Source organism: Pagrus major, chromosome 21 (assembly GCF_040436345.1).
Source record: "Pagrus major chromosome 21, Pma_NU_1.0".
Classification (NCBI taxonomy): domain Eukaryota; kingdom Metazoa; phylum Chordata; class Actinopteri; order Spariformes; family Sparidae; genus Pagrus; species Pagrus major.
Window position 1 is genome coordinate 31,177,350 of NC_133235.1, and position 27,007 is coordinate 31,204,356.

Below are 27,007 nucleotides of genomic sequence, written 5' to 3' on the forward strand. Positions count from 1 at the left end.
TTCTGTGAATAAATGAAATAACTTGGTCTGATTCATTCAAGTTAGTATTACACATAAAAGTAATCCATTACATATAGATTACATGTAGAACTCATGTGATATTATTACATGGACATTTTTATGTGTGACTGAAATATAAAATGTCAAAAAGTTATTTATTTATCTTCTACTCTGGTTTGTATTTTCTGTATCAGAACTCACTGGGCTCAACGTTCAGTCTGGTTCCACTTCCAAAGATGAACTTATTTCCAAGATTCACACAACATGAAGCTCCATGACACAAACTCAGAGCGACAAACTGAACCAGACTTCATTTAACAAAACAGGATTTTTACTACTGAGAATTCTGTCCAGTTAAAGAAAGACCCCATTTACCTTCATGATGAATAATTATAAATATATTATAAATATATAGATGATATTTTCTGTTTCAGCTGGATGATTCTTTATATTTGGTGTTTTATAAAGACTCTTTTCATAATTCCTGACATTTTAGATGTACAAGTTTCACCTGACAGACTTTTACTGAGTGATGTTCTGATTTAATGACTCTGCAGAGTCCAGTGAATCATCTCCATCACTGTCAGCAGCTTCACTCATCAATAAATCCTGATAACTACAAGTTTTTATCTTTTTTAATATACTACTCTGGTTTGTATATATTCATGTCAAACTCTGTAAACTGTGTGTTTAAAGATGCTTCATATAAATACTAGTTATAATAAACTACTCATTTTTTAAAGTCACATTTTCTGAAGTGTTTCACTGAACTGCTGAGATGACGTGAGAGACACTGATGAACACCGGATCAACTCTGGACTTCATGTTTCATAAATTAGTTTAAATTCAGATTTTGTCATAATTGTGATTGTATTTATTAATAATGTACTGATGAGAATCCTTTAACTGAAACAGACTTCAGTACGTAACTGAGAAGTCTCCAAGTGTTCATGTTTTTTTTCCCTTTGTGACAGGACTCTACTGTACATTTATATTTTTAATGTTCAAAAAAACAAGAATAATAAAGTTGTGCAGGATCTCAAGTTTCACCGGTCGACCGTGTTGACTCTGAACCAGCTGAAGCTGGTGGATCTTCTCAGGGTGACGCATGAGAACAGTCCTCTCGTTAATGAAGGTGATTCACTCGACTGAAGTTTGTACGTAGTTAAAACACGATGTTATGTTCAGACGTATAAAACCTGCAGTCTGTGTTCACTCGTATAAAACATGAAGTTTTCTCTCACCTGAGTCGACCATCAGCTGAGTTCCCTCTCCAAAAATCATCTTTTCTGTTCCTCTCATCACACTGTGACTGACAGCTGGCTGAAAACCTCACAGAGCTTCAAACTGTCTCATATTTAACTTTCAGTCACTTGAATTAACTCGGATCATCTCAGATTAGATTTAATCTGAGCAGGATTAACTTTAAACGTGTCATTAATCTCAGTTTACTTCTCTGTCAACTTATTCTCATCTTATTTCAAGCTGACGGTTTTAAAGTTGTTGGACTCTGAAACAGTTTTAATTCTTTGGTTGTCATTGTGACTCTTTGGTGTTTTTCTGTCGATCTTTAAACTGAGCTCACATATTAAACCTGGATTAAATAATAGTAATTAAATAAATCAACATTCCTCACATTTTCTCTGAGTTGTTAATTACATTTCTTGTTTTTCTGTTTTTTGGATAAAACATTAAAATCATTCACACAAAGTAACTGTTTGGGTTTTTTTGGTTTTAAGAGTCAGTAGAGAAGATGAAACTCTGAACAGTCGGTTTTAAAAACCAAACGTTCAGGATTTTAAGCTCTGACAGAAGAGAGAGTTTGGGATCAGCTCATTTCAAAGTTTTTACACTCACGGTTCTGGACGTTCAGCGTGCTGCCCGATCCAAACACCAGTTTACCGTAAGCAGCTCCAGTGTTCACACAGTCACACGCAGCAGCACAAAAAACTGACTTCAGCTGCTCAGTTCAGCGACAGCAGCTTTTAAATCCTCACTAAAGTCTGAGGAAGCTTTTAAACCATAAACCAACATTTATTAAACAGTCCAGTTCCTCCAGCAGCAGAACTGTAACAGCATTAACATCAGGTCAATCATTACAGTGTGAACACATGGACGTGTTTGGATCTGTGTCTTCATCAGCACTTTGACTCATTTCAGATTAAACTCACGGTTCTGGACGTTCAGCGTGCTGCCCGATCCAAACACCAGTTTACCAACACTGCCAGTGTTCACACAGTCACACACAGCAGCACAAAAACTGGACTGAGCTCAGCTCACATTCACTCACGTCTCCATTTTAACTCTCTAACCTTCAGTTTTTTTCATTAACCGGCCGTATCGTAGCTTTTTGTAGTTTTCATCTTCAAACTATTTTCTTTTCTTCACAAACTCGGTTCGACTGGATCATGAAGTCACAGACGGCTGCAGTGAAAACAGACTCGGGTCCATTCACCTCCAGAACACAGCGACAGCCTCGTTCGAAGGGTCAGAGTTAACCCAAACCCAAACCCAAACCCAAAGCCTTCTTTAGCACAACAACAGAATACCGTCGAGTGAAACTCTTCAGACTCGTCTTCTGATTCGTTTCTGCAGAAATCTTTGATAAAAAACATTCGATGTGTTTTTGTTACAATTTTTGGAAACATTTGACTCATCGTTGTTTTTTAAATTATTTGTTTGCCTTTTTTTCCTGTTTGTTAGTTTCATGTTTGAGTCCAGACTGTTGGTTCGACCTCACAAACGATCACTTTCAGACCTTTTAGGATTTAACTAAAGTCAGAAATGACTCGACAGGACGGAGGTTTTTTCAGTGTTGGTTTAAAAACATATTTGTGACTTTTTCATCTCACCTGAGTCGACTATCAGCCGAGTTCCTCTCCCAAAAATCAGTTTCTCACTGTTTCCTGTCACACTGTGACTGACGGCTGACTGAAAACATTCACTGTCCAACAATCAGTTTGTTACTAACCAGGTTTGAAAAATCTCCATTTTAACAGCTTTTATTTTCTCTTTTAGAAGAAGGGAAAATAATCTTCCTGTTGAAAACGAGTCAAACTGGTTTCAAGAGTCATTTTGTGTTTTCTCTAAAGTTTCAGACTCATTTCTTACTTTACTGGAAACTAATGTAACAGCAGATTTTATCACTTTTTAGAGAAAATTACAACATTTAGGACTCAGCTGTCGACACAAACTAGTTCCTAGGAAGGAGTTTTTTGGAGCGTTAGTTTATCATTAACATTAAATATTGATTTCTGTCTCACCTGAGTCAACGATCAGACGAGTTCCTCTCCCAAAAATGAGTTTATCTGCAGTTCCTCTCACACTGTGACTGACGGCTGACTGAAAACCTCCCTGAGCTGAAAGTTTTAACCGAACTGAACACGACGGACTTCAGATTGGATCCAGTTAGTTTGAAGTTTTCAAACTTTTCATTTGACACAAATTAAATTCATTTTTAATATTTTACAAAACTATATTTGAACTAGTTTCATAGTTTTCTGATGATTTGAGTTCTTAAAACATATTTTTAAAAATAAAGACTGAACAGTAGTGAATAAAATCAGGCGTTTTATTTTTGTTGTATGATAAATTCATTTTTCTTTTATTGTTACAGTTGTTCAACTCAAACATTTAAACCTGAGTCAAACAAACCGGGTTTAAGAAATCTCGACTTCTCCAGTTTGTTGTTGTGTTTATTTCGACCGACTTTAATCCTCAAACCGTCAGTTTCATTTAACCCTGAACAGATTTAATCATCACAACAAGACAAACAACATTAAAAACTTCATCCTGATCTGTGACAGAACTGAACTGATATATTATATTTATCATATAATAAAACATCACTTACTGCTTTGTACAGTGAGTTTTGTTCCTGGGCCAAACACAGTCCTGTATCCTCCCTGACCAGTCACACTGACATACACAGCTCAACAAAAACCAATCACCCATTAAAACTTCTCCTACATTTAGTCTTCAGCTAATCAACACGTAGATTCACAGAAAGAACAGTTTTAGAAACGATCCCGTCCGTGACGCCACGTCCTCGACTCTCATTTTAACATTTAAAACTTCATTTTCTGTCAAATATCTGATTTTTTTCACCGACCTGTCGATACAACGAGCTTCGTGCCGCCGCCGAAGATCAGTTTGTTTCCACTTCCATACACACCACCACACACACCCATACACAAACCTCTCTCTCTCACACACACACACATATAATCAGTGTATCTGTTGAACTCAATATAACGACTGTACGACCAGTTCTGCCAGGAAAAGGAGCAAACGTTATTCACAGTTAAGAATGAAAATAATTTTCATGTTGAGTCAAAGTTATGAGTTTTTAAGATGGAGGCTTCAATACTGATTAAAAAATGACTATTTGTAACTTTGACTTCAGTTTTCACTCAGTAAATTTGATTTATTATCTCTTAGTTGAATCTCTCGCTTTTTCCTGGCGGGAACGGGCGTCCATACATTTGGGCTTTTGTAATTTGTATTTATTATTATTAACTTTTTATTTTTAATTTCATTGAACTTTATTGTTATTAATTGTTTATTTTTATGCATTTGCACATTTTAATATCAACTTGTTTATTGTATTTTTCAGATGACGTTTCATATAAAGCCGATTTGTCTGAATCGTTCTCTCTCGTACTGGTTTTTACACAATTTAAAACCAATTAGATTTTTTTTGTCTCTTTATTTTTAACTTTAATATTCATTATTACTCTGTGCAGTTTTGCAACATTTGTATATTTGCATAATGTCAAAACCATATTGTGATAAACTAGAGAAGAATCTCTGATCAGTGTTTAAAGTGTGAAGTCATTGAAACATGAATCTTACCAGTTTGAACAGTCAGTCTGGTTCCACTGCTGAAATAAAGCTTCCCTGTTCCCTGATTATTCGCACTGTGACTCACACTGGGACAAATACTGCTGCTGTGCACTGAGGACACATCCTGATTATCTGATCATCTCTCAGTTTAATCTGTGACTTTTATATTTCTTTCTTGTCATGTCGTCTCAGTTAGTTTGCGCTGTTTTCATTCTGATCTCAGAGTTTATTGTAATATTCATCATGCTGATGATTCCTGCTGCTTTTACATTAACTCCAGTTTGTTTTTAACTTTAGTTCCTCGTAACCATTTCATTATAATTTCTTGAATAGACGAACTGCTGTACAGCCTGCGAGTGTTCGCGTCAGCTTGTATAAGTCAAACTCTATAAAAATGGAATAAAATAAACTAAAATGTGAAAAGACAAAGTTCAATTAACACAATTTAAAGTGTGAAATCATTAAAATACGGATCTTACCAGTTTGAACAGTCAGTTTGGTTCCACTGCTGAAATAAAGTTTGTTTCCCCCCTGAGTATTCACACTGTGACTCACACTGGGACAAATACTGCTGCCTCCACGTGCACACTGTTGTTCCTCCATGAATCTTTGTTTAAATGTGTATTTGTTGTCATATTTCATGTTGTGTATTTGTGCAGCTCTCGCTCTGTTAAATCACAATCATCGCTGCTGTACAGTCTGACGCCTGTTTCACACTAAAGCTTATAAAACTCAAACTAAACGACCAGTGAAGATTTATAGTAACACGATTTAAAGTGTGAAATCATTAAAATATGGATCTTACCTGTTTGAACAGTCAGTCTGGTTCCACTGCTGAAATAAAGTTTGTTTCCCGCCTGATTATTCACACTGTGACTCACACTGGGACAAATACTGCTGCTCTGCACTGAGGACACATCCTGAATATTATTTACTGTGATCTGTTTTTATTTGTTTTGGTTTTTAATCTTTATTTTTCTCTCCTGTTGTCTCCTCTTTTAGATTTGTATCCACTTCATTTTGCATGTAGTCACAGATCTTAGATGTGTTTTCAGTTCCTGCAGGTTCAACAGTCCAGTTTTGTCCAGTTTTGTCCAGTTTTGTCCTGCAGTTTGTGTCTTTTAGTTTTACCTTGACTGTGTTTTGGTGTTTCTGTTAGTTTGTAGCTGAACAGTCTGCAGTCTGCACGTGTTCACAACAGTTTGTATCGATTCAACTCCACATTAATGGAAGAAACACAAATATAACGACAAAAGCATCAGTTCTATCATTAAAATATGGATCTTACCTGTTTGAACAGTCAGTCTGGTTCCACTGCTGAAGTAAAGTTTGCTTCCTGACTGAGTATTCACACTGTGACTCACACTGGGACAAATACTGCTGCTCTCCCTCTGAACACGTCTTACATTTATTTTTTTGTCATGTTGTCTCAATCATTTTTATCCACTTTCATGTTTCTTAATATCTAAATGTTTATTGTAAAATGTCACATTTCATAAATGTTTCAATCTCTACCCGTTTTTTCTTTGTTGCTGTTGTTTAACAGCTTCAAACATTTTATCCTGTTTATTTTTACCATCATCAGTGTTACTAGATGGAATAAACACAGATACACAGATGATATATATATACACTGATCGTTTTATCTTTATTTGTCACTTTTATTCTCGTTTTGTCTCAACTTTCAGTCTGAGCTCCTGGTTCTTGTCTGTTCTGTACTAATTCAGTTTGTGGAGCCTTTTTAAAACTCCTGAGAACCACAGAGAAGCGTTCTGCTGACTGTTGTGTTCCCTTAAAGGAAGCAGCTCTGATCAGAAAGACTCAGTTGGATCTGAACACCGAAGCTTCTCATGGTCTCATTAACTGTGTCGAGCTCCAGGCGAGGTCGTTTTCTTCTCTCTTGGACTCAGTCGGGTTTACACAGAAGAATGAGGTCCAAGTTCTGCTCTAGTGTCTAGAGTCCAGACAACCCAACCAGAACCTTGTTTAACAGTGGCTTCATGTCACTCAGTGGTTCACCTCCACAGATCTAAACTGTCACAGAGGGTGTGATGTGAGCTGAGCGGGGCAGTCGTACCTGGTGCTGAGGAGAAGTCCTCTTGGATCCGTCCTGGTGATGATCAGGTTCATGACTCCTCTTCAGATTCTTCCTCTCTGACATCAAACCTCCTCCAGGACTCAAGGCAACGTTTCTGTGACAGACAGGAAGGAAAGAGCCGAACTGACGTGACCCGATTCAGAACCAGACTTCACCTGCGGCCTAAAAACAAACTGAGTCTGAGAGGAAGCTGGGAAACACACACACACACACACACAAACACACACAGACACACACAGATAGGTGTCAGGTGAGTTCAGGAAGCCTTCGTTAACTCACCTGACACCTGTGTCCTGCACTCAGCTCCACGCTCACACAAACCTACAGTCCTGCTGCAGGAAGTTGCTCAGATGCACCGTGTGTTCATGTGCTGGTACCCGAGGTGACTGGAGGAAAGATACAGTGTTAAAATAGTACTCGAGTACAAGTCTTAAAGTATCTGATAGTAAATGTACTTAAGTATCAAAGTATCAGTAAAGTAACTGATCCATATAGTTACATGTTTGTATAAACTGAGTCAGCTGATCGTCACAATCACTGTTTTTATCTGATTGATGAGAAAATACATTCATTTAAAAATGTAATCTGTAAAGTAACTAGTAACTAAAGTAATCACATAAATGTAGTGGAGTGGAAGTTCAAAGTAACAGGAAATGGAAATACTCAAATAAAGTACAGGTATGTAACTGTTGGTTGAGTAAATGTACTCAGTTACATTCCAACAGTCAGAGTGATCTGAATCATTTGATGACATCAGAATGTCACTTAAATGTTCGTGTCAATAAAGATTGTTTGAATTTGAAATGTGAGTGATTGAACTCTGCCGTCCAGCAGATGGCGGCGTCGCTCAGCCTCCATCGTCAGACGTCACGACGTCACTGTGTCATCGCTGATGGTGACAGGTTCAACAGACACAAACAACGTGATGAATCTGTGATGTCACAGTCTGTGAGACCTCACTGAGACCTCGCTGTGTCCTCACTGTGTCCTCACTGCGTCCTCACTGTGTCCTCACTGTGTCCTCGCTGTGTCCTCACTGTGTCCTCACTGAGACCTCACTGTGTCCTCACTGAGACCTAACTGTGTCCTCACTGAGACCTCGCTGTGTCCTCACTGTGTCCTCACTGTGTCCTCACTGTGTCCTCACTGAGACCTAACTGTGTCCTCACTGAGACCTCGCTGTGTCCTCACTGTGTCCTCACTGTGTCCTCACTGCAACCTCACTGTGTCCTCACTGTGTCCTCACTGTGTCCTCGCTGAGACCTCACTGAGTCCTCACTGAGTCCTCACTGTGTCTTCACTGTGTCCTCACTGCGTCCTCACTGTGTCCTCACTGTGTCCTCACTGTGTCCTCACTGAGACCTCACTGAGACCTTACTGTGTCCTCACTGTGTCCTCACTGAGGCCTCACTGTGTCCTCACTGTGTCCTCACTGTGTCCTCGCTGTGTCCTCACTGTGACCTGTGCTGATCAATAACAAAACTATAATCCAAAGACTCAGAAACTGAACAGATCTCATTCTCCTTCCAGGTCCTTTACGTGAGACAAGATGATTTTTGAGTGTCACTTTCAGCTCGTCAGACACTGAAGCTCTGGGCCTGTGGGTCGGGTCGATCCGTCAGTACCTGACGAGCTGGGAGCTTCAAACTAACCAGAACTGAACTTCTTTAATTACAATCTCTGAACAAATGTTTAACATCAGCTCTGATGTGTCACCTTTATAACCCACACTGCACCATTTCATTCACTTCAAAACGTCCTCTGATCCGTTGTCTCCATCCGTCAGACTGAAGTCAGACTTTCAACAATATAATCTTAACAATATAAAGTTTCTCATGAAGTCAGACTTTAAAATAATGTTAATAATATAAAGTTTCTGATGAAGTCAGACTTGCAGCCCAGCAGTGAAACACAGCTGAAGAAGTGTTTCCTGTCGCTGTGACTCTGAGCTGCTGCTCGTTTCCTGTCTGATCTTATCTGCAGCTTCAGGTTTGACTGTTGTGATGGTTTCAGCCTTCTGTTGAAATGTGGTTTCAACTGTGAAACTGCTGCAGACACAAACACACACAGACACAGAACCAGAGCTGACGGATCAGACAGAGCAGTCAGAGTTCAAATCAAATGTACCAGCGAGACAAATTCAGTCCTGGAGACGGACCAGGCGGGACAGAATAATATAAAATGTGACTGAGGTGAAGCATTAATGATGAAGATAAGACTGAACCTGAGGAGCTGCACATGTTACACAGGAGACACGTCACAGCAACAGGTTAAAGGAAACCAACCTGCTGAAGCTTTTAGAATTACTTCATCGTGGAGCCAGAACAGTGACAGAACCGGACCTTAGAAACTGTGTCAGAACTATTCACAGAACATCAGCTGACTTCTGCCTCAGAATCGTTCAGTCAGAGATTTTCTACAAAGCCAACAGGCTTAACACTGAACACCTCCATCATGTGGAGTCCAAAGTGTCTGGAGCTGCTCAGTCCACGTTTAAGTTCACACCGACAAACACGGAGGAAATCGTCCCCGAATATTAAACACAATGATTTTGTAAAATAGGTCAAATATAGATATTTAAAGGAGCAGTCTGTAGTTTAGGAGAGGAAACAAACTGAATAAACAAACTGACCTTAAAGGACAACACAGTTTATACTGTCCTACTGTGTTTATATGTGGCGGACCCTGCCACCTCTCTAGCTTCAAACAGTGTTCTGGGACCTTATTGTCCTCTGAGAGCAGCTGGTTTATTCACTGATGGAGACAGTTTGTGTTATTACATCATTAATGTTGTAAATGTTAAAATTCTCACTTTGAATTGTTTCTACAAAACTACAGAGTTCTGCTTCAGAAATAATCCAAATTAAAGTTTTTAAAATATTTATATATTTTGAAGACAATTTCTTTTGCTACCAAATTATCACAACAGAATATAAAACAGTGGAAACTGAGTTGTAGTGAAGAATGTGAACAAACAGTTTGTGTACTGTGTTTGTTCTATAATATTCCTGTTATGTATTTTATGTCATTTCTTTCTTTTCCACTTTCTTGTGTCTTTGTTGTGAAGATTGAATTCTGTCATCACACAGTCACGTGTCAGTTTGTGTTTGCTTGTATCAAATTTAAAAAATAGATCAAATGAAATGAAATGAAAATAAAACCTGAACTGGAAAAATAAATAAAGTATAAAGTGCAGAAATTATAATTTATTTATTTATTTATTTATTGGTCACAGTTTCAGTGACAGTGGTTTAGTGATGACAGAGTCATCTTCATCATCCTGCTCACAAACTCAGAGAAATCAAAGATCTGAAAGATACTGACATACCTATTCCACACTATTTATATCTCCGGACTTTATATTCCCGAATGTCTCTTAGCTGTACATATTTTATTTTTATTTTTATTTTTAGATCTATATTTCTATTTTATTTTATATTCTTATATTTCTTATTTCTGTCTGGACAGAGGGAAACACAATTTCAATTCTCTGTATGTCTTGTACATATTGCAGTTTTGACAATAAAGTCGACTTTGAACTTTGAAAAAAAAAAGAAAACTGAATCAGAGTGACTGAACTTTTATTAGAAACAAAACAACAACAACAACATGAAGAAGAGCAGAGCGACGAGCGTACAGGCACAAAGTTCACTGCATCAGATCGATCAGTCGAGCAACACAAGTCAGAAAAACACTCAGATACATTTCAATACATTTCATTTTCAAATAGTTATTAAAGAAAACTCACAAACTGAAAATATTCAATACATTTGATCAAATCTTCAATATAGGTAATATAGAAAACAGACTATATGATGACACACTGAACCAGCTTTACGCAGCGATGATGCCGTACAAGTTTATTTACAGGCGTGTGCAGGCAGGTTTCTACAGTGGCCTTTAAAGGACAAACGTGTCTAGCGGAGCACAGCTCTGATGGTGAAGATGGTGCTGAAGGCCAGAACTTTGGTGAACACCACTCTGACCCCGTTCATCAGCAGCAGGTACAGGTTCAGCTTGGCTTTCTCTGAACAGGAGAGAAACAAAAGGTTCAGTTTGTGTTTGGACCGAACGCATTTCTGACTCTGACCCACCAGATCACTGACAGGACACGGTTCTGATCGTGGCTGGAATGAGCCGGTGTCCAGGTGTGTTTGGACTCACCTGGATGAAGGTCAGCACAGAGGTCAACTGGTTGATGAAAACACAAAGAAACATTCGTCAGAGATGTAAAGAAAACTCACAATAATGATGAGCACTGATTATTCTCAGTGTTTGTCTCTCGTCGTCTGACGTCACCTGAGCCGACTGAAGAATCAGTGTCGGCTCATTATGGAGTGAAATGTAACTAAATATTGACTCGGTGTCGGTCAGTGATCTCTAATGAATCACACCGACAAAGAGAACACGTGAATTAATGTTCAGATACCATTTCAAATGTTTTACAGGTGAAATATATGAATAATATACAAATAATATTTGTGATATTTCACATGAACATTTCAAACCTGATTACTTTGCACGTCAACGTAAAACCAAGTATAATATTTCAGGTGAAGTGAGATGAGCTTTTCTTTATGACTTTGATCAGGAGTTTTCCTTATTATTCATATTTTTCCTGTCTCAGTTGTCAGTGGTTGATGTGAAGCTTTGTATGGTTTCATCAATCTGATATGAACCTGAGCTTCATCCTGACACTGAAAATGATTTACATTAGTTCATCTCCTTTCCATTAAGACTCAGACAAACATCACTGCCATCCTTCAGCACCCGACAGTTTACACATATTATTCTGAATATTATGGCAGCAGTCTTCGTACCGTTGTCGTTGTTGGATGACGTGCCGTTGATCTCACAGGAGAAGATCGTCTCGTTGGTGAATCCAGCGTAGAAATAGGTTTTCTCTGTCTGAGAAATGACGGCGTCGCTGGTGCTGGTGTTAATCTGACGCTTGTTACGCACATTTATAACCAGATCGTCTCCCTTTGGACGGAAATTAGTCGCCAGGCAGACCTCGTCCGCCAGCTCCGTCAGCGGCACCCCTTCCGGGTGAAGAGGACTCAGGACGAACAGGGTCGGTTCAACAGGAGACGGATCTGCACAGGAACCAAGAGCGAGATAAACCAGATCCACACAGATCCTGACACAGGACATGTTTCAAACAGTCATCTGAGCCCAGAAATTAGATTTTAAACATTCTTGTAACAGACAGTGTTGTAAAAAGTACCCAACAGTCATAATCGAGTGAAAGTTCAGATATGGTGTTAAAATATGACTTATTTACATGTACGTACTGTTTACTATGGGTCGACTGATTGTTGGCCTTGCCAATTGTCAGATCAGCATTTTTCTAATATATAATACAAAATAAAAATGTGATTGATGATATATGATATATACACATTTATTTAAAATGTGATACTTCGGCTCTGACGCAGCACGTTATCTGTAAAGAAACTAGTAAGTTAAGTTAATAGTAGCGAAGTGGAGGTTTAAAGTAGCAGAAAATGGAAATACTCAAGTAAGGTACAAGTATTTTAAATGTGTACTGAAGTACAGTAGTTGAGTAAACAGAAACAATGATTGAAACATTATAAACATCAAATAAAAACATTACAAGACAAGTTAAAAAATAAAGGCTTTACCAAAAAGAAAAGAAAAACAAAACATTGTTAATCTGTGTGAAACTTTCTATCAACATTGCAAATTAAAAGTTCAGTCTAAAGTTGAACATAACGCAAATTTGTTATCATAATTATCTTTTTTTTTTACAGGACAGTTTAAATTAGAATTGAGAATAACAACAGATTGGAGTCTAAACTGGGTTCAATGAATAGATTCATTTTCTAATACGTCGTAAACGTTATTATCTTTATGTGCACTGCGTAATAACAATACACTTTATTATCAGCAGTAGTAGATTGATGGATGATACTGTTTTATATTATCACCAAATTAGTCAAATTAGCCATTAAGAATTAAAAGCTCTCCTTTATTCTTGTTTTACTCTACGACACTTTTATTTATATTTACCTTTTCTTGTGCACTAGGAACCATAAACAATGTTTAGTAGTAGTAGTAGTAGTAGTAGTAGTAGTAGTAGTAGTAGTAGTAGTAGTAACAGATATATGATTAACTAGATTTTCCCGCAAACAACTCAACAACAACTTATGACCTGCTGTATTTTATTTCACTTAAAGGCACTTAAGTAACGCACATTAAGTTGTATATCTTGTATTAATGAACTTCATCATAATATCATAATATTTATAATAATCAGTCTGAATTGTAATTTTCCACAAACAATGCATTAAAAAAACACTTTTAGGTTCATGTTTTATATATAAGAGCTAATTTCATTTTTCTGTATTTAAAATCACTTAAATCCTCAAAGTCCACATTGTTTTATTTCATTTAATTTTACACAAGTACAACTTAGATTTGTCATTATTTTTATATTAATATTTGTCATTATAAGTATAATCACCAGAATCTGTATTTCTCATCAGAAGAGAAATGCATAAAGAAATCCAAACATTTCTAAGAGATGAAAATATGTTTGACTCTTTATGGTCACCAAAGTTAAAGAAATGATTTGAAGACTTTTTCAGAAGAAGAAAGATTTAGTTTTTATTCTGACTTCATTAAATCCAGAACATGATTTTCTCTCAATGCCTTTTAACTCTAACTTTAATCTCATTTTAAGTAGATTTTCATCAACATAAAAGCACATAAATAACATTTAATCATTCAATATCAATATTTATGTTTATTATTATAGTTATCAGTATTTTTACATTTTTCCAAAGACGAACAGCACATCAGGACACCACAGCATTTCTGAAGCTTTGAAACTGAATTTAAGATCGACTGTAACAGATTTTATTGAAAAACACTTAAGTCTTTACATTTAGAAAAACCTTTCAGGACTTTTCTAAAGCTTCCAGATACTCTGTAGATTTAGTTTGTGTGTTGCCTTCAATAAATCATTGTGCACTCAAATATTTTATATTTTTAGGTTTTAATGACTTTTAACTGTTTTAACTGATCATTGTACAGTTGGTTGTTTTTCTTTATCATAAAAAGCACTTGTTGCATTTCTTGTACAACAAATTGTTATGATTATCAGCAATGTTCTTTATTTCTTATTATTATTATAAATTGTGCTTTTTGACAACCAACACATCAAGAAACAACAAAGAGGCTGTTTAATAAACTGATTTCATTTGAAGGTATTTAAAACACTTCGGTCCACACATTTTCAGTAGATTGCTGTAAATTTAAACATTATGATTTTCATTTTTATGGTTTTCTCTTTAATGCTGTGATCGTTTTAAGTTGATTTTCTTTATCATAAATAGTGTTTCTTGTACAACAACTTAATGTTATGATAATCAAAGACTCATTATTTCTCATTATTATTTTAAACTTTCTGAGCAGTGCACACATCGAGAAACCTCATTGATTTTAGATGATTTTAGGTATTAAAAACCACTTAAGTTGGTTCATTTTCAATTGATTTCAGTTTTCTCTTGAATGCTCTCAAACCTGAAGTAGTTTATTCTTGTATTTTTTCATTAAAGTGATTTCAGCTGTATAACTTGAATATTTTGTTTTTTTACAATTATTTTTTGTTATTACAGCACGGCAAAAAACTGACTTACAGACCTAAAACGTTGCAGATTTCAGGCTCTGAATCGACAGAAAACATAATTTAAGACATTTTAAGACTTTTCCAGGACTTCCTGTCGGAGACGTCTTCTGTCAACATGCATAATTTTTTCTTAAATCTCCATTTTGTCGATCTGAACACAGTCTCACAGGACGTCTGCAGCTCTGCTTCACAGCAGCTCGTCGTCTCATCTCAACTCAGCTGATTCATCAAGTTTTAGCTTTAAAACATAAAATCTCAAATCCAAACCTAAACAGAGCCTTTAAATGAAGTTAATCCTGTTAAGTTATCAAGTAGAAAGTTTGTTTTCTTACCTTTAGGTTCCACGGTGAGCCTGATGGCTTTCCCAAATATTAAAGCATCACAGTGTTACAGCCCCATACAAAAACCTCAGCGCTGCCATTTCCATCAGAGAAGCTCAAAAATGTTAAAAATCCACTTTCTGTCGACACACACTGAGCTGTGAAACATAGAGGAAGCAACACAAAGAGTTTAAGTTGTGTATTTATCTGGTAAATGAAAGATTATTCGACATTTCTGCAGCAGATGCTGCAACATGTCAGACACATGAAGTCCAGTAAAGTGAAGAAATGTGACAGTTTTCAGGTAGAAAAAAGCAGCTGAGGACTCACCTGAAACACAGGTGTGTTTGGTTGGTTATTTGTTGATTCTGGATGTTTCCTGGCTGGAAAGAGACACTTTAGAGGAGCCTGGAGGTTTTTGTTCAGCTCTGTGCGGAGGCTCAGTCAGTGTGGTACCCCAACACGGTGAAAAACCCTCGTACAAAAACCTCTGACAGCTGCAGGAGGAGGCAGCCGAGTGTTTCTGCCAGCAGACAAAAACTCCTCGAGGTTAAAGACCAAATGTTCTGTCTTCATATTTTAATGTTATAATGACATATCTTCCTGAGCATCATTATCAGTTTTATTTTAACTTTTCTTGTTATGAAATAATATTTTTTCATTTGGAACGATCTCAGTGCATCTCAGAACAAAAGCTGCTGTTTGACACGATGTTTAATATTCTAATGTTTCATAAAATGGGAAACTTCTCTTGTAGAAATGTTCATTACACAATATTAAAGGTAAAATATGTAAGAACTGGCCACCACACGTTGAATTGTTACTCCAAACAACTCCAAACATATAGCCGCTAACGGCTGCTAGCTGTAGCTGCCGTTAGCTTGTAAGATAAGTTAACCTGTCGTATTAGCTGACTCTGTCGGGACTGGGAGCTTGGCACACCGGGGGAGTGTTGATGTTGTATACTTTTCATTATTGTCATTTTGACTTGGTCAAGTCGAGTCATGTCGAGTCCCTTCCCCTCCCAAAGATTCTGCAGTCTTACCTGCAGTTTGCGATCTTTAGACGAGGTGTGAGTCCCTGTCTTTATATGGACTATTTTATGTTTCTGGTTCAAAAAGTATGAAGATGAATTGTTTTTGTACGTAAACTGATCATCAGGTAAATAAATGTAATCAAAAAAAAAACCAAATAATTATATTAAAGCTTATTTATTTCTTAATTTCCCTCCCATCACATTTAAACAGTGAAACGCTGACAATTTTTTAAAAAAGTTGTTAAAAACTTAAACATCGAATGAACACAGACAAGTCATTCAAGTCATCATGTCTCAAATAAAGCCAACTCATGACATTTAAGTTGCCAGTTCAAGTCCAGTCTCAAGTCATTTATCTTCTGTCGAGTCAAGTTACAAGTCATTATAACAATGACTCAAGTCCAAGTCTCTGATATGTACCAAATTATTTAAATAAAACATGTTTTTCTAACCACAAACCAACCAATCTCATTAAAACAATGTTATGTTTGTTGTAACATGATCAGCTAAATGCTAACATCAGCATGCTAAAATGCTCACAAAGACAATGCTCACATGCTAATGTTTAGCAGGTATAATGTATTATGTTCAGCAGCTTGGTTTAATTTGTTAGCATGCTGAGATTAGCTAATTAGCAGTCATCACAGAGTAAAACCGATGCGAACGTCTGTCTGTGTGTCTGTCCTCCACTTCAGTTCAGACTTAAACATCTCAACAACCGCAGGATGGATTGTGATGAAACGTGGTTCAGCAGCCTAGTCGCCACTTTACATTTCTGCAAACCACTGATATCGTTTGTACGTGTCAGAGGCTACGTACCATCGACACTGACATTGCTACATTACATGTTCATGACCTGACTCTCACATCGGGAGGTGGAGGTGGTGGTGTTTGAGTTACAGGTTGGCGAAGAAGCTGCCAAGCCAGAGACTGCGGTTTTAATGGTGTTTCAACATTTGTAAGCGTCACATCACTGGATAATGTTCATGAGACATCAGGACAGTTTCCAGCCATGTTTGTGGAGACAGAACCAGGTCTTTTAAGACAAAACACGATCTGTTCCTGAGTCTAATCAGGTGGTTTTTGTGCCTTGACCTTAACAATGTTGTCACAACACACAACTGAACCCAAAGATTTGCCAACATTTATTCAGGCATTTGGTTTGTGTTCAGATGTTTATGTTCCCCTCAGGGTGGACTGTAATGCTGCGTTCTGACCAAACGTGATGAAAATATTTGTGTTGTGTTACAAGTTCGAGCGCGGGATTCTTAATTTTCATCCAGCTGGGCGAATGTCAGCGTCTGGAGCTGCGCCTGGATGATGGCAGCTTCCAGCTGAGGCTGACTGGTCCCAGGTCTCAGATGCAGAGCATCTGTCCATCTGTCTCAGCTCAGAAGCAGCTTCTTAACAGGTGTGTTAAAATCAATAAATAGTTACTGTGACCAGCAAGTAGACCGAATTAATCTGTCTTACCACATCGGTATTAACCCAAAACAAAGAGATTTCTCAGTAGCCTCATTCACACTGCCCATTGAGTGCAGGAATCATGCCCCAATTCTCTGCATTGCCCTCGGTGTGAAAGTTTCAGATGTGGAGAGGGTGGACAGTTTCGCTAGGCTCTGATCCGCCTCCAGAGGTAGTATCAGAGGTAGAGTCAGAGGTAGAGTCAGAGGTAGTATCAGAGGTAGTATCAGAGGTAGAGTCAGAGGTAGTATCAGAGGTAGTGTCAGAGGTAGAGTCAGCGGTAGTATCAGAGGTAGTGTCAGAGGTAGTATCAGAGGTAGTGTCAGAGGTAGTGTCAGAGGTAGCATCAGAGGTAGAGTCAGAGGTAGTGTCAGAGGTAAAGTCAGAGGTAGTGTCAGAGGTAGTATCAGAGGTAGAGTCAGAGGTAGAGTCAGAGGTAGTATCAGAGGTAGAGTCAGAGGTAGTATTAGAGGTAGTATCAGAGGTAGTGTCAGAAGTAGAGTCAGTGGTAGAGTCAGAGGTAGTGTCAGAGGTAGTATCAAAGGTAGTATCAGAGGTAGTGTCAGAGGTAGAGTCAGAGGTAGTGTCAGAGGTAAAGTCAGAGGTAGTGTCAGAGGTAGTATCAGAGGTAGAGTCAGAGGTAGTGTCAGAGGTAAAGTCAGAGGTAGTGTCAGAGGTAGTATCAGAGGTAGTATCAAAGGTAGAGTCAGAGGTAGTATCAAAGGTAGTAACAGAGGTAGTATCAAAGGTAGTAACAGAGGTAGTGTCAAAGGTAGAGTCAGAGGTAGAGTCAGAGGTAGTATCAAAGGTAGTATCAGAGGTAGCATCAGAGGTAGAGTCAGAGGTAGTGTCAGAGGTAGAGTCAGAGGTAGTGTCAGAGGTAGTATCAGAGGTAGTATCAAAGGTAGTATCAGAGGTAGTGTCAGAGGTAGCATCAGAGGTAGAGTCAGAGGTAGTGTCAGAGGTAGAGTCAGAGGTAGTGTCAGAGGTAGTATCAGAGGTAGTATCAAAGGTAGAGTCAGAGGTAGTGTCAGAGGTAGAGTCAGAGGTAGTATCAGAGGTAGTGTCAGAGGTAGTGTCAGAGGTAGTGTCAGAGGTAGAGTCAGAGGTAGTGTCAGAGGTAAAGTCAGAGGTAGTGTCAGAGGTAAAGTCAGAGGTAGTGTCAGAGGTAGTATCAGAGGTAGTATCAAAGGTAGAGTCAGAGGTAGTATCAAAGGTAGTAACAGAGGTAGTATCAAAGGTAGTAACAGAGGTAGTGTCAAAGGTAGAGTCAGAGGTAGAGTCAGAGGTAGTATCAAAGGTAGTATCAGAGGTAGTATCAAAGGTAGTGTCAGAGGTAGTATCAGAGGTAGTATCACAGGTAGAGTCAGAGGTAGTATCAAAGGTAGTATCAGAGGTAGTATCAAAGGTAGTATCAGAGGTAGTATCACAGGTAGAGTCAGAGGTAGTATCACAGGTAGTGTCAGAGGTAGTATCAAAGGTAGTGTCAGAGGTAGTATCAGAGGTAGTATCAGAGGTAGAGTCAGAGGTAGTGTCAGAGGTAGTATCAAAGGTAGTGTCAGAGGTAGTATCAAAGGTAGTATCAGAGGTAGTATCAAAGGTAGTGTCAGAGGTAGTATCAGAGGTAGTATCAGAGGTAGAGTCAGAGGTAGTGTCAGAGGTAGTATCAAAGGTAGTATCAAAGGTAGTGTCAGAGGTAGTATCACAGGTAGAGTCAGAGGTAGAGTCAGAGGTAGAGTCAGAGGTAGAGTCAGAGGTAGTATCACAGGTAGAGTCAGAGGTAGTGTCAGAGGTAGTATCAAAGGTAGTATCAAAGGTAGTGTCAGAGGTAGTATCACAGGTAGAGTCAGAGGTAGAGTCAGAGGTAGAGTCAGAGGTAGTATCACAGGTAGAGTCAGAGGTAGAGTCAGAGGTAGTATCACAGGTAGAGTCAGAGGTAGTGTCAGAGGTAGTATCAAAGGTAGTATCAAAGGTAGTGTCAGAGGTAGTATCACAGGTAGAGTCAGAGGTAGAGTCAGAGGTAGTATCACAGGTAGAGTCAGAGGTAGAGTCAGAGGTAGTATCAAAGGTAGAGTCAGAGGTAGTATCACAGGTAGAGTCAGAGGTAGAGTCAGAGGTAGTATCAAAGGTAGAGTCAGAGGTAGTATCACAGGTAGAGTCAGAGGTAGAGTCAGAGGTAGTGTCAGAGGTAGAGTCAGAGGTAGTATCAGAGGTAGAGTCAGAGGTAGTATCACAGGTAGAGTCAGAGGTAGAGTCAGAGGTAGAGTCAGAGGTAGTATCACAGGTAGAGTCAGAGGTAGAGTCAGAGGTAGAGTCAGAGGTAGTATCAGAGGTAGAGTCAGAGGTAGAGTCAGAGGTAGTGTCAGAGGTAGAGTTGCTTGGTTCTGTGTGAACAAACAAAGGCTTAGAAATGGCGAGTCTTTGCTGCGCCGATAATGTGGTGTCTCTCTGTGAAAAGGGTTTGTGATGTGATACAATAAATGGATCAGAAGACGTTGAATGTCGCCTTGTAAAAAGCCTGAACTCATGCTGAGTCAGACGACAACAAACTACTTTTAAAATGTTTGTTCTCTGAATGGAGTTCGGGTCGATCAGAGCTATGCTGTGCTGAGACATATTTCCATGACTTACAAGGTAGTCAGACTTCCTCACTCACTGTCCTCCACGGCAGCTCCTTCTCTGTCCTGTCTCAGTACAGTAGATGTGTCATCGTACAGCTCTGTGTCTGCAGGCGGCAAGATTACTGATTATTATCCTCCATTGTTGTTCATGAATGTCTGGACATCAACAACGTCAGTGTGAACGTCAACGCTGATACAGCGTCACACAAAAATCTCACTCAAGTTCACTATTTTCAACTCACGCGAATGATGTGAATTTTGCATTTTCACATCATTCGCGTCATTCGTGGCGCCTGCAGCGACTAGACAGGAGCTTGCGTCTTTTCATTGACTTTATATGTAAACTAGACACGTGAAAAATTCACCCTGCGTTTGGTCTGAATGCACCGTAATAACTCCTCCGATGTTCATGTAGCGCCATCGGTCAACATGTTCATGTGGTATTTGACCAAAAATCTGCAGAACTGATGACATCATCAGCCTCAGCTGCACTGTTTACTGATGATGATCTGGACGGTGAACGTGGTAAACATTATAGCTGCTAATAATTAGCATGTTAACATCTCTGCTGTTAGCGATTGTTTCGGTTTGTTGGCCATCCTTTTTAACTCGCCATCATTGTCATATGTTTTTTAAATGCAAATGTCATTCAAAACTCTGACGAGACCAGAACCTGAGCAGCTCTCAGTGATTCAGTCCTCTGGACCTCCAGCTGAGTCAATACCTTTACAGCTACTGTAAATACTTTGTGAATAACTCGAGGACGGACACAAGGTCACTCCAAACTCAGCTGGTCAGGAGCCTGAGGATGTTTGTGAATACGGCCCTGAAGAACTGTGTGTGACTGGGGGGCTTTTCTCTGGGACGACGTCCTTCAAAAGTCAGGATGACCCAGATGTTTCCATGTCTCTGGTTCTCCTCTGAGGGAAAAGGTTTCATCAAATCTTTCCAAATGAAGACAAGATAATGTGTAAAACCTCTTCAGGATTTAATGTCCCAGTCTGTGAGGTTTAGGAGCCCTGAAACCAGAACCAGTTACTCTCCACGAGGAGTACTGAGGCCTGAAAAGGATCTGGAGGTTTTTGTATTGGTGTCAGACTGACTTGACTCACTGTGGTCCGTCGACACTGTGAAAAACTGTCGTACAAAAACTGTTGAACTGTTTGTCTATGGGAGCAGTGAGCAGCAGCAGCTGAACTCGGCTCGAGGTTTTTCCATCAACCACTGTGGTTCCTTTGAAGACAGGAGGAGTCTTATCTGATGATTCGGTCTAAAAACAACCGTGAGAGTCTGTGACGCGTCAACACAGACGACTCTGACGGGTCACATGACCTGATGATCAGAGCCCATCCTGAAACATCACAGGTTTCACCAGAACCACGTCCAGAGTTCACCTGAGGGCAAAACATCTGGAGCTGAACTGCACTCTACTGCGTTTATTTACTACACTGTACTGCGTTTATTTACTACACTCTACTGCGTTTATTTACTGCACTCTACTGTGTTTATTTACTGCACTCTACTGTGTTTCTCTACTGCACCCTACTGCGTTTATTTACTGCACTCTACTGCGTTTATTTACTGCACTCTACTGCGTTTATTTACTACACTCTACTGCGTTTATTTACTGCACTCTACTGTGTTTCTCTACTGCACTCTACTGCGTTTATTTACTGCACTCTACTGCACTGTACTGCGTTTGTTTACTGCACTGTACTGCGTTTATTTACTGCACTGTACTGCGTTTGTTTACTGCACTGTACTGCGTTTCTCTACTGCACTGTACTGCACTGTACTGCACTCTACTGCGTTTATTCACTGCACTGTACTGCACTGTACTGCATTTATTCACTGCACTGTACTGCGTTTCTTTACTGCACTCTACTGCCAGAACCAGTTACTCTCCACGAGGAGTACTGAGGCCTGAAAAGGATCTGGAGGTTTTTGTATTGGTGTCAGACTGACTTGACTCACTGTGGTCCGTATATCCAGACACTGTGAAAAACTGTCGTACAAAAACTGTTGAACTGTTTGTCTATGGGAGCAGTGAGCAGCAGCAGCTGAACTCAGCTCGAGGTTTTTCCATCAACCACTGTGGTTCCTTTGAAGACAGGAGGAGTCTTATCTGATGATTCGGTCTAAAAACAACCGTGAGAGTCTGTGACGCGTCAACACAGACGACTCTGACGGGTCACATGACCTGATGATCAGAGCCCATCCTGAAACATCACAGGTTTCACCAGAACCACGTCCAGAGTTCACCTGAGGGCAAAACATCTGGAGCTGAACTGCACTCTACTGCGTTTATTTACTACACTGTACTGCGTTTATTTACTGCACTGTACTACACTCTACTGCGTTTATTTACTGCACTCTACTGTGTTTCTCTACTGCACCCTACTGCGTTTATTTACTGCACTCTACTGCGTTTATTTACTACACTCTACTGCATTTATTTACTGCACTCTACTGTGTTTCTCTACTGCACTCTACTGCGTTTATTTACTGCACTCTACTGCACTGTACTGCGTTTGTTTACTGCACTGTACTGCGTTTATTTACTGCACTGTACTGCGTTTGTTTACTGCACTGTACTGCACTGTACTGCACTCTACTGCGTTTATTCACTGCACTGTACTGCACTGTACTGCATTTATTCACTGCACTGTACTGCATTTATTCACTGCACTGTACTGCGTTTATTCACTGCACTCTACTGCGTTTCTTTACTGCACTCTACTGCCAGAACCAGTTACTCTCCACGAGGAGTACTGAGGCCTGAAAAGGATCTGGAGGTTTTTGTATTGGTGTCAGACTGACTTGACTCACTGTGGCCCGTATATCCAGACACTGTGAAAAACTGTCGTACAAAAACTGTTGAACTGTTTGTCTATGGGAGCAGTGAGCAGCAGCAGCTGAACTCGGCTCGAGGTTTTTCCATCAACCACTCTGGTTCCTTTGAAGACAGGAGGAGTCTTATCTGATGATTCAGTCTAAAAACAACCGTGAGAGTCTGTGACGCGTCAACACAGACGACTCTGACGGGTCACATGACCTGATGATCAGAGCCCATCCTGAAACATCACAGGTTTCACCAGAACCACGTCCAGAGTTCACCTGAGGGCAAAACATCTGGAGCTGAACTGCACTCTACTGTGTTTATTTACAACACTGTACTGCGTTTATTTACTACACTGTACTGCGTTTGTTTACTGCACTGTACTGCGTTTGTTTACTGCACTGTACTGCACTCTACTGTGTTTCTTTACTGCACTGTACTGCGTTTATTTACTGCACTCTACTGCGTTTCTTTACTGCACTGTACTGCACTGTACTGCGTTTATTTACTGCACTCTACTGCACTGTACTGCGTTTGTTTACTGCACTGTACTGCGTTTGTTTACTGCACTGTACTGCACTCTACTGTGTTTATTTACTGCACTCTACTGCGTTTATTTACTGCACTCTACTGCGTTTGTTTACTGCACTGTACTGCACTCTACTGTGTTTCTTTACTGCACTGTACTGCATTTATTTACTGCACTGTACTGCGTTTCTTTACTGCACTGTACTGCACTGTACTGCGTTTATTTACTGCACTCTACTGCTCTGTACTGCGTTTGTTTACTGCACTGTACTGCGTTTATTTACTGCACTGTACTGCGTTTGTTTACTGCATTGTACTGCGTTTCTTTACTGCACTGTACTGCACTGTACTGCACTGTACTGCGTTTGTTTACTGCACTGTACTGCACTCAACTGTGTTTCTTTACTGCACTGTACTGTGTTTCTTTACTGCACTGTACTGCACTGTACTGCACTGTACTGCGTTTGTTTACTGCACTGTACTGCGTTTATTAACTGCACTCTACTGCGTTTATTTACTGCACTGCACTGCATTTATTTACTGCACTGTACTGCGTTTGTTTACTGCACTGTACTGCGTTTATTTACTGCACTCTACTGCGTTTATTTACTGCACTGTACTGTGTTTATTTACTGCACTCTACTGCACTGTACTGCGTTTATTTACTGCACTCTACTGCGTTTATTTACTGCACTCTACTGCACTGTACTGCACTCTACTGTTTCTTTACTGCACTGTACTGCACTGCACTGTACTGCGTTTATTCACTGCACTGTACTGCACTGTACTGCGTTTATTTACTGCACTCTACTGCGTTTATTTACTGCACTGTACTGTTTATTTACTGCACTGTACTGCGTTTATTTACTGCACTATTTACACACTGTAGAGGATCAGTGTGTTGTGTGTAGTATCAGTGTGTTGTGTAGTATCAGTGTATAGTGTAGCATCAGTGAGTTGTGTAGCATCAGTGTGTTGTGTAGCATCAGCGAGTTGTGTAGCATCAGTGAGTTGTGTAGCATCAGTGTGTTGTGTAGCATCAGTGTGTAGTGTGTAGTATCAATGTGTTGTGTAGTATCAGTGAGTTCTGTAGCATCAGCGTGTTGTGTAGTATCAGCGTGTTGTGTAGCATCAGTGAGTTGTGTAGCATCAGCGTGTTGTGTAGCATCAGTGAGTTGTGTAGCATCAGTGTGTTGTGTAGCATCAGTGTTGTGTAGCATCAGTGTGTTGTGTAGCATCAGTGAGTTGTGTAGCATCAGTGTGTTGTGTAGCATCAGTGAGTTGTGTAGCATCAGTGTGTTGTGTAGTATCAGTGAGTTGTGTAGCATCAGTGTGTTGTGTAGCATCAGTGAGTTGTGTAGCATCAGTGTGTTGTGTAGTATCAGTGTGTTGTGTAGTATCAGTGAGTTGTGTAGCATCAGTGAGTTGTGTAGCATCAGTGTGTTGTGTAGTATCAGTGAGTTGTGTAGCATCAGCGTGTTGTGTAGTATCAGTGTGTTGTGTAGTATCAGTGAGTTGTGTAGCATCAGTGTGTTGTGTAGCATCAGTGAGTTGTGTAGTATCAGTGTGTTGTGTAGTATCAGTGAGTTGTGTAGCATCAGTGTGTTGTGTAGCATCAGTGAGTTGTGTAGCATCAGTGTGTTGTGTAGTATCAGTGAGTTGTGTAGCATCAGTGTGTTGTGTAGCATCAGTGAGTTGTGTAGCATCAGTGTGTTGTGTAGTATCAGTGAGTTGTGTAGCATCAGTGAGTTCTGTAGCATCAGCGTGTTGTGTAGCATCAGTGAGTTGTGTAGTATCAGCGTGTTGTGTAGCATCAGTGAGTTGTGTAGCATCAGCGTGTTGTGTAGCATCAGTGTGTTGTGTAGCATCAGTGAGTTGTGTAGCATCAGTGTGTTGTGTAGCATCAGTGTGTTGTGTAGTATCAGTGAGTTGTGTAGCATCAGTGTGTTGTGTAGCATCAGTGAGTTGTGTAGTATCAGCGTGTTGTGTAGCATCAGTGAGTTGTGTAGCATCAGCGAGTTGTGTAGTATCAGCGTGTTGTGTAGCATCAGTGAGTTGTGTAGCATCAGCGTGTTGTGTAGCATCAGTGAGTTGTGTAGCATCAGTGTGTTGTGTAGCATCAGCGTGTTGTGTAGCATCAGCGAGTTGTGTAGCATCAGCGAGTTGTGTAGCATCAGTGTGTTGTGTAGCATCAGTGAGTTGTGTAGCATCAGTGTGTTGTGTAGTATCAGTGAGTTGTGTAGCATCAGTGTGTTGTGTAGTATCAGTGAGTTGTGTAGCATCAGCGTGTTGTGTAGTATCAGTGTGTTGTGTAGTATCAGTGAGTTGTGTAGCATCAGCGTGTTGTGTAGTATCAGTGTGTTGTGTAGTATCAGTGAGTTGTGTAGCATCAGCGAGTTGTGTAGCATCAGCGAGTTGTGTAGCATCAGTGTGTTGTGTAGCATCAGTGAGTTGTGTAGCATCAGCGAGTTGTGTAGCATCAGCGAGTTGTGTAGCATCAGTGTGTTGTGTAGTATCAGTGTTGTGTAGCATCAGTGTGTTCTGTAGCATCAGTGTGTTGTGTAGCATCAGTGAGTTGTGTAGCATCAGTGAGTTGTGTAGCATCAGTGTGTTGTGTAGCATCAGTGAGTTGTGTAGCATCAGTGTGTAGTATCAGTGAGTTGTGTAGCATCAGTGTGTTGTGTAGCATCAGTGAGTTGTGTAGCATCAGTGAGTTGTGTAGCATCAGTGTGTTGTGTAGCATCAGTGAGTTGTGTAGCATCAGTGTGTTGTGTAGCATCAGTGTGTTGTGTAGCATCAGTGTGTAGTATCCTCACAGCCTGAAGAGAAGCACAAAGAGAAATGGACCCAGAGTGAAGGGAGAACATAGTTAACGTTTATTTAAAGGCTGATCCAGTTCCGGTTCTGAACGTCTACAGAGAGACAGAAACAAGTCACAGCTCGGGTCTGATGTTTCCTTCAGAGCTCCGACCAACGAGGACCCGCCGCCCTGAAGCCTCCCGAACATCTTACAGAGTGGAATGTCACCGACAGATCCCAGTCCGTTCGGCTCTTACTCCAAAAACAACAAAAAGGCAACCAGAACCAGAACCAGCTCAGATCCACGTGGTCAGCTTAAACATGAAAACAAACAGGATTTTTTATTCTTCTCTCCTTGACACTTCTGGCCAAATTCGTCCTCACATTCATTAATATTTTATCTTTATTATTTTTCAAATACATTTTGTAAATGCAACATGAAAAGCACAATCACACGGAAAATAGACACGTCTCTCTGAAGTCTGCTTCAATAAAACGCCTCGGCGGGAAAATAAAAACAGGCTCTGAATTTTTTTTAATCCCGTGGAACTAAACGATGAGTGTTTCACTGTGAAGGTAGAAAAACGGCTGTCTGCTGGTTTAAACTGGACAGGAAGTTACTTACAGTGCTGCAGTCTAAACCGTCACTTCCTGCTATAGGGGGACGTTTGAGCCTCTGAGCGACCCGATTGGTCAGCTGTCACTCGCTGCTCTACACCAATCCGGAGTGACAGCGTGTAAATGCTCTACGAGGGGGAAACCACGGAAATAAAACCCCTGAAAGTCAACAGGACTCTTCCAGT

General features: G+C 39.8%; 1 protein-coding gene across 1 annotated transcript; it reads right to left on the reverse strand.

The window, feature by feature from the left end:
- Positions 1-10,507: 10,507 nt before the first annotated feature.
- On the reverse strand, positions 10,508-14,966 carry trdc (T-cell receptor delta constant; the record flags this gene model as incomplete). The annotated part of the gene is made up of 4 exons (XM_073490488.1): positions 10,508-10,970; positions 11,108-11,134; positions 11,764-12,039; positions 14,930-14,966. Coding segments are annotated over 4 exons (450 nt in total), but the record flags the coding sequence as incomplete, so codon positions are not given.
- Positions 14,967-27,007: the final 12,041 nt, after the last annotated feature.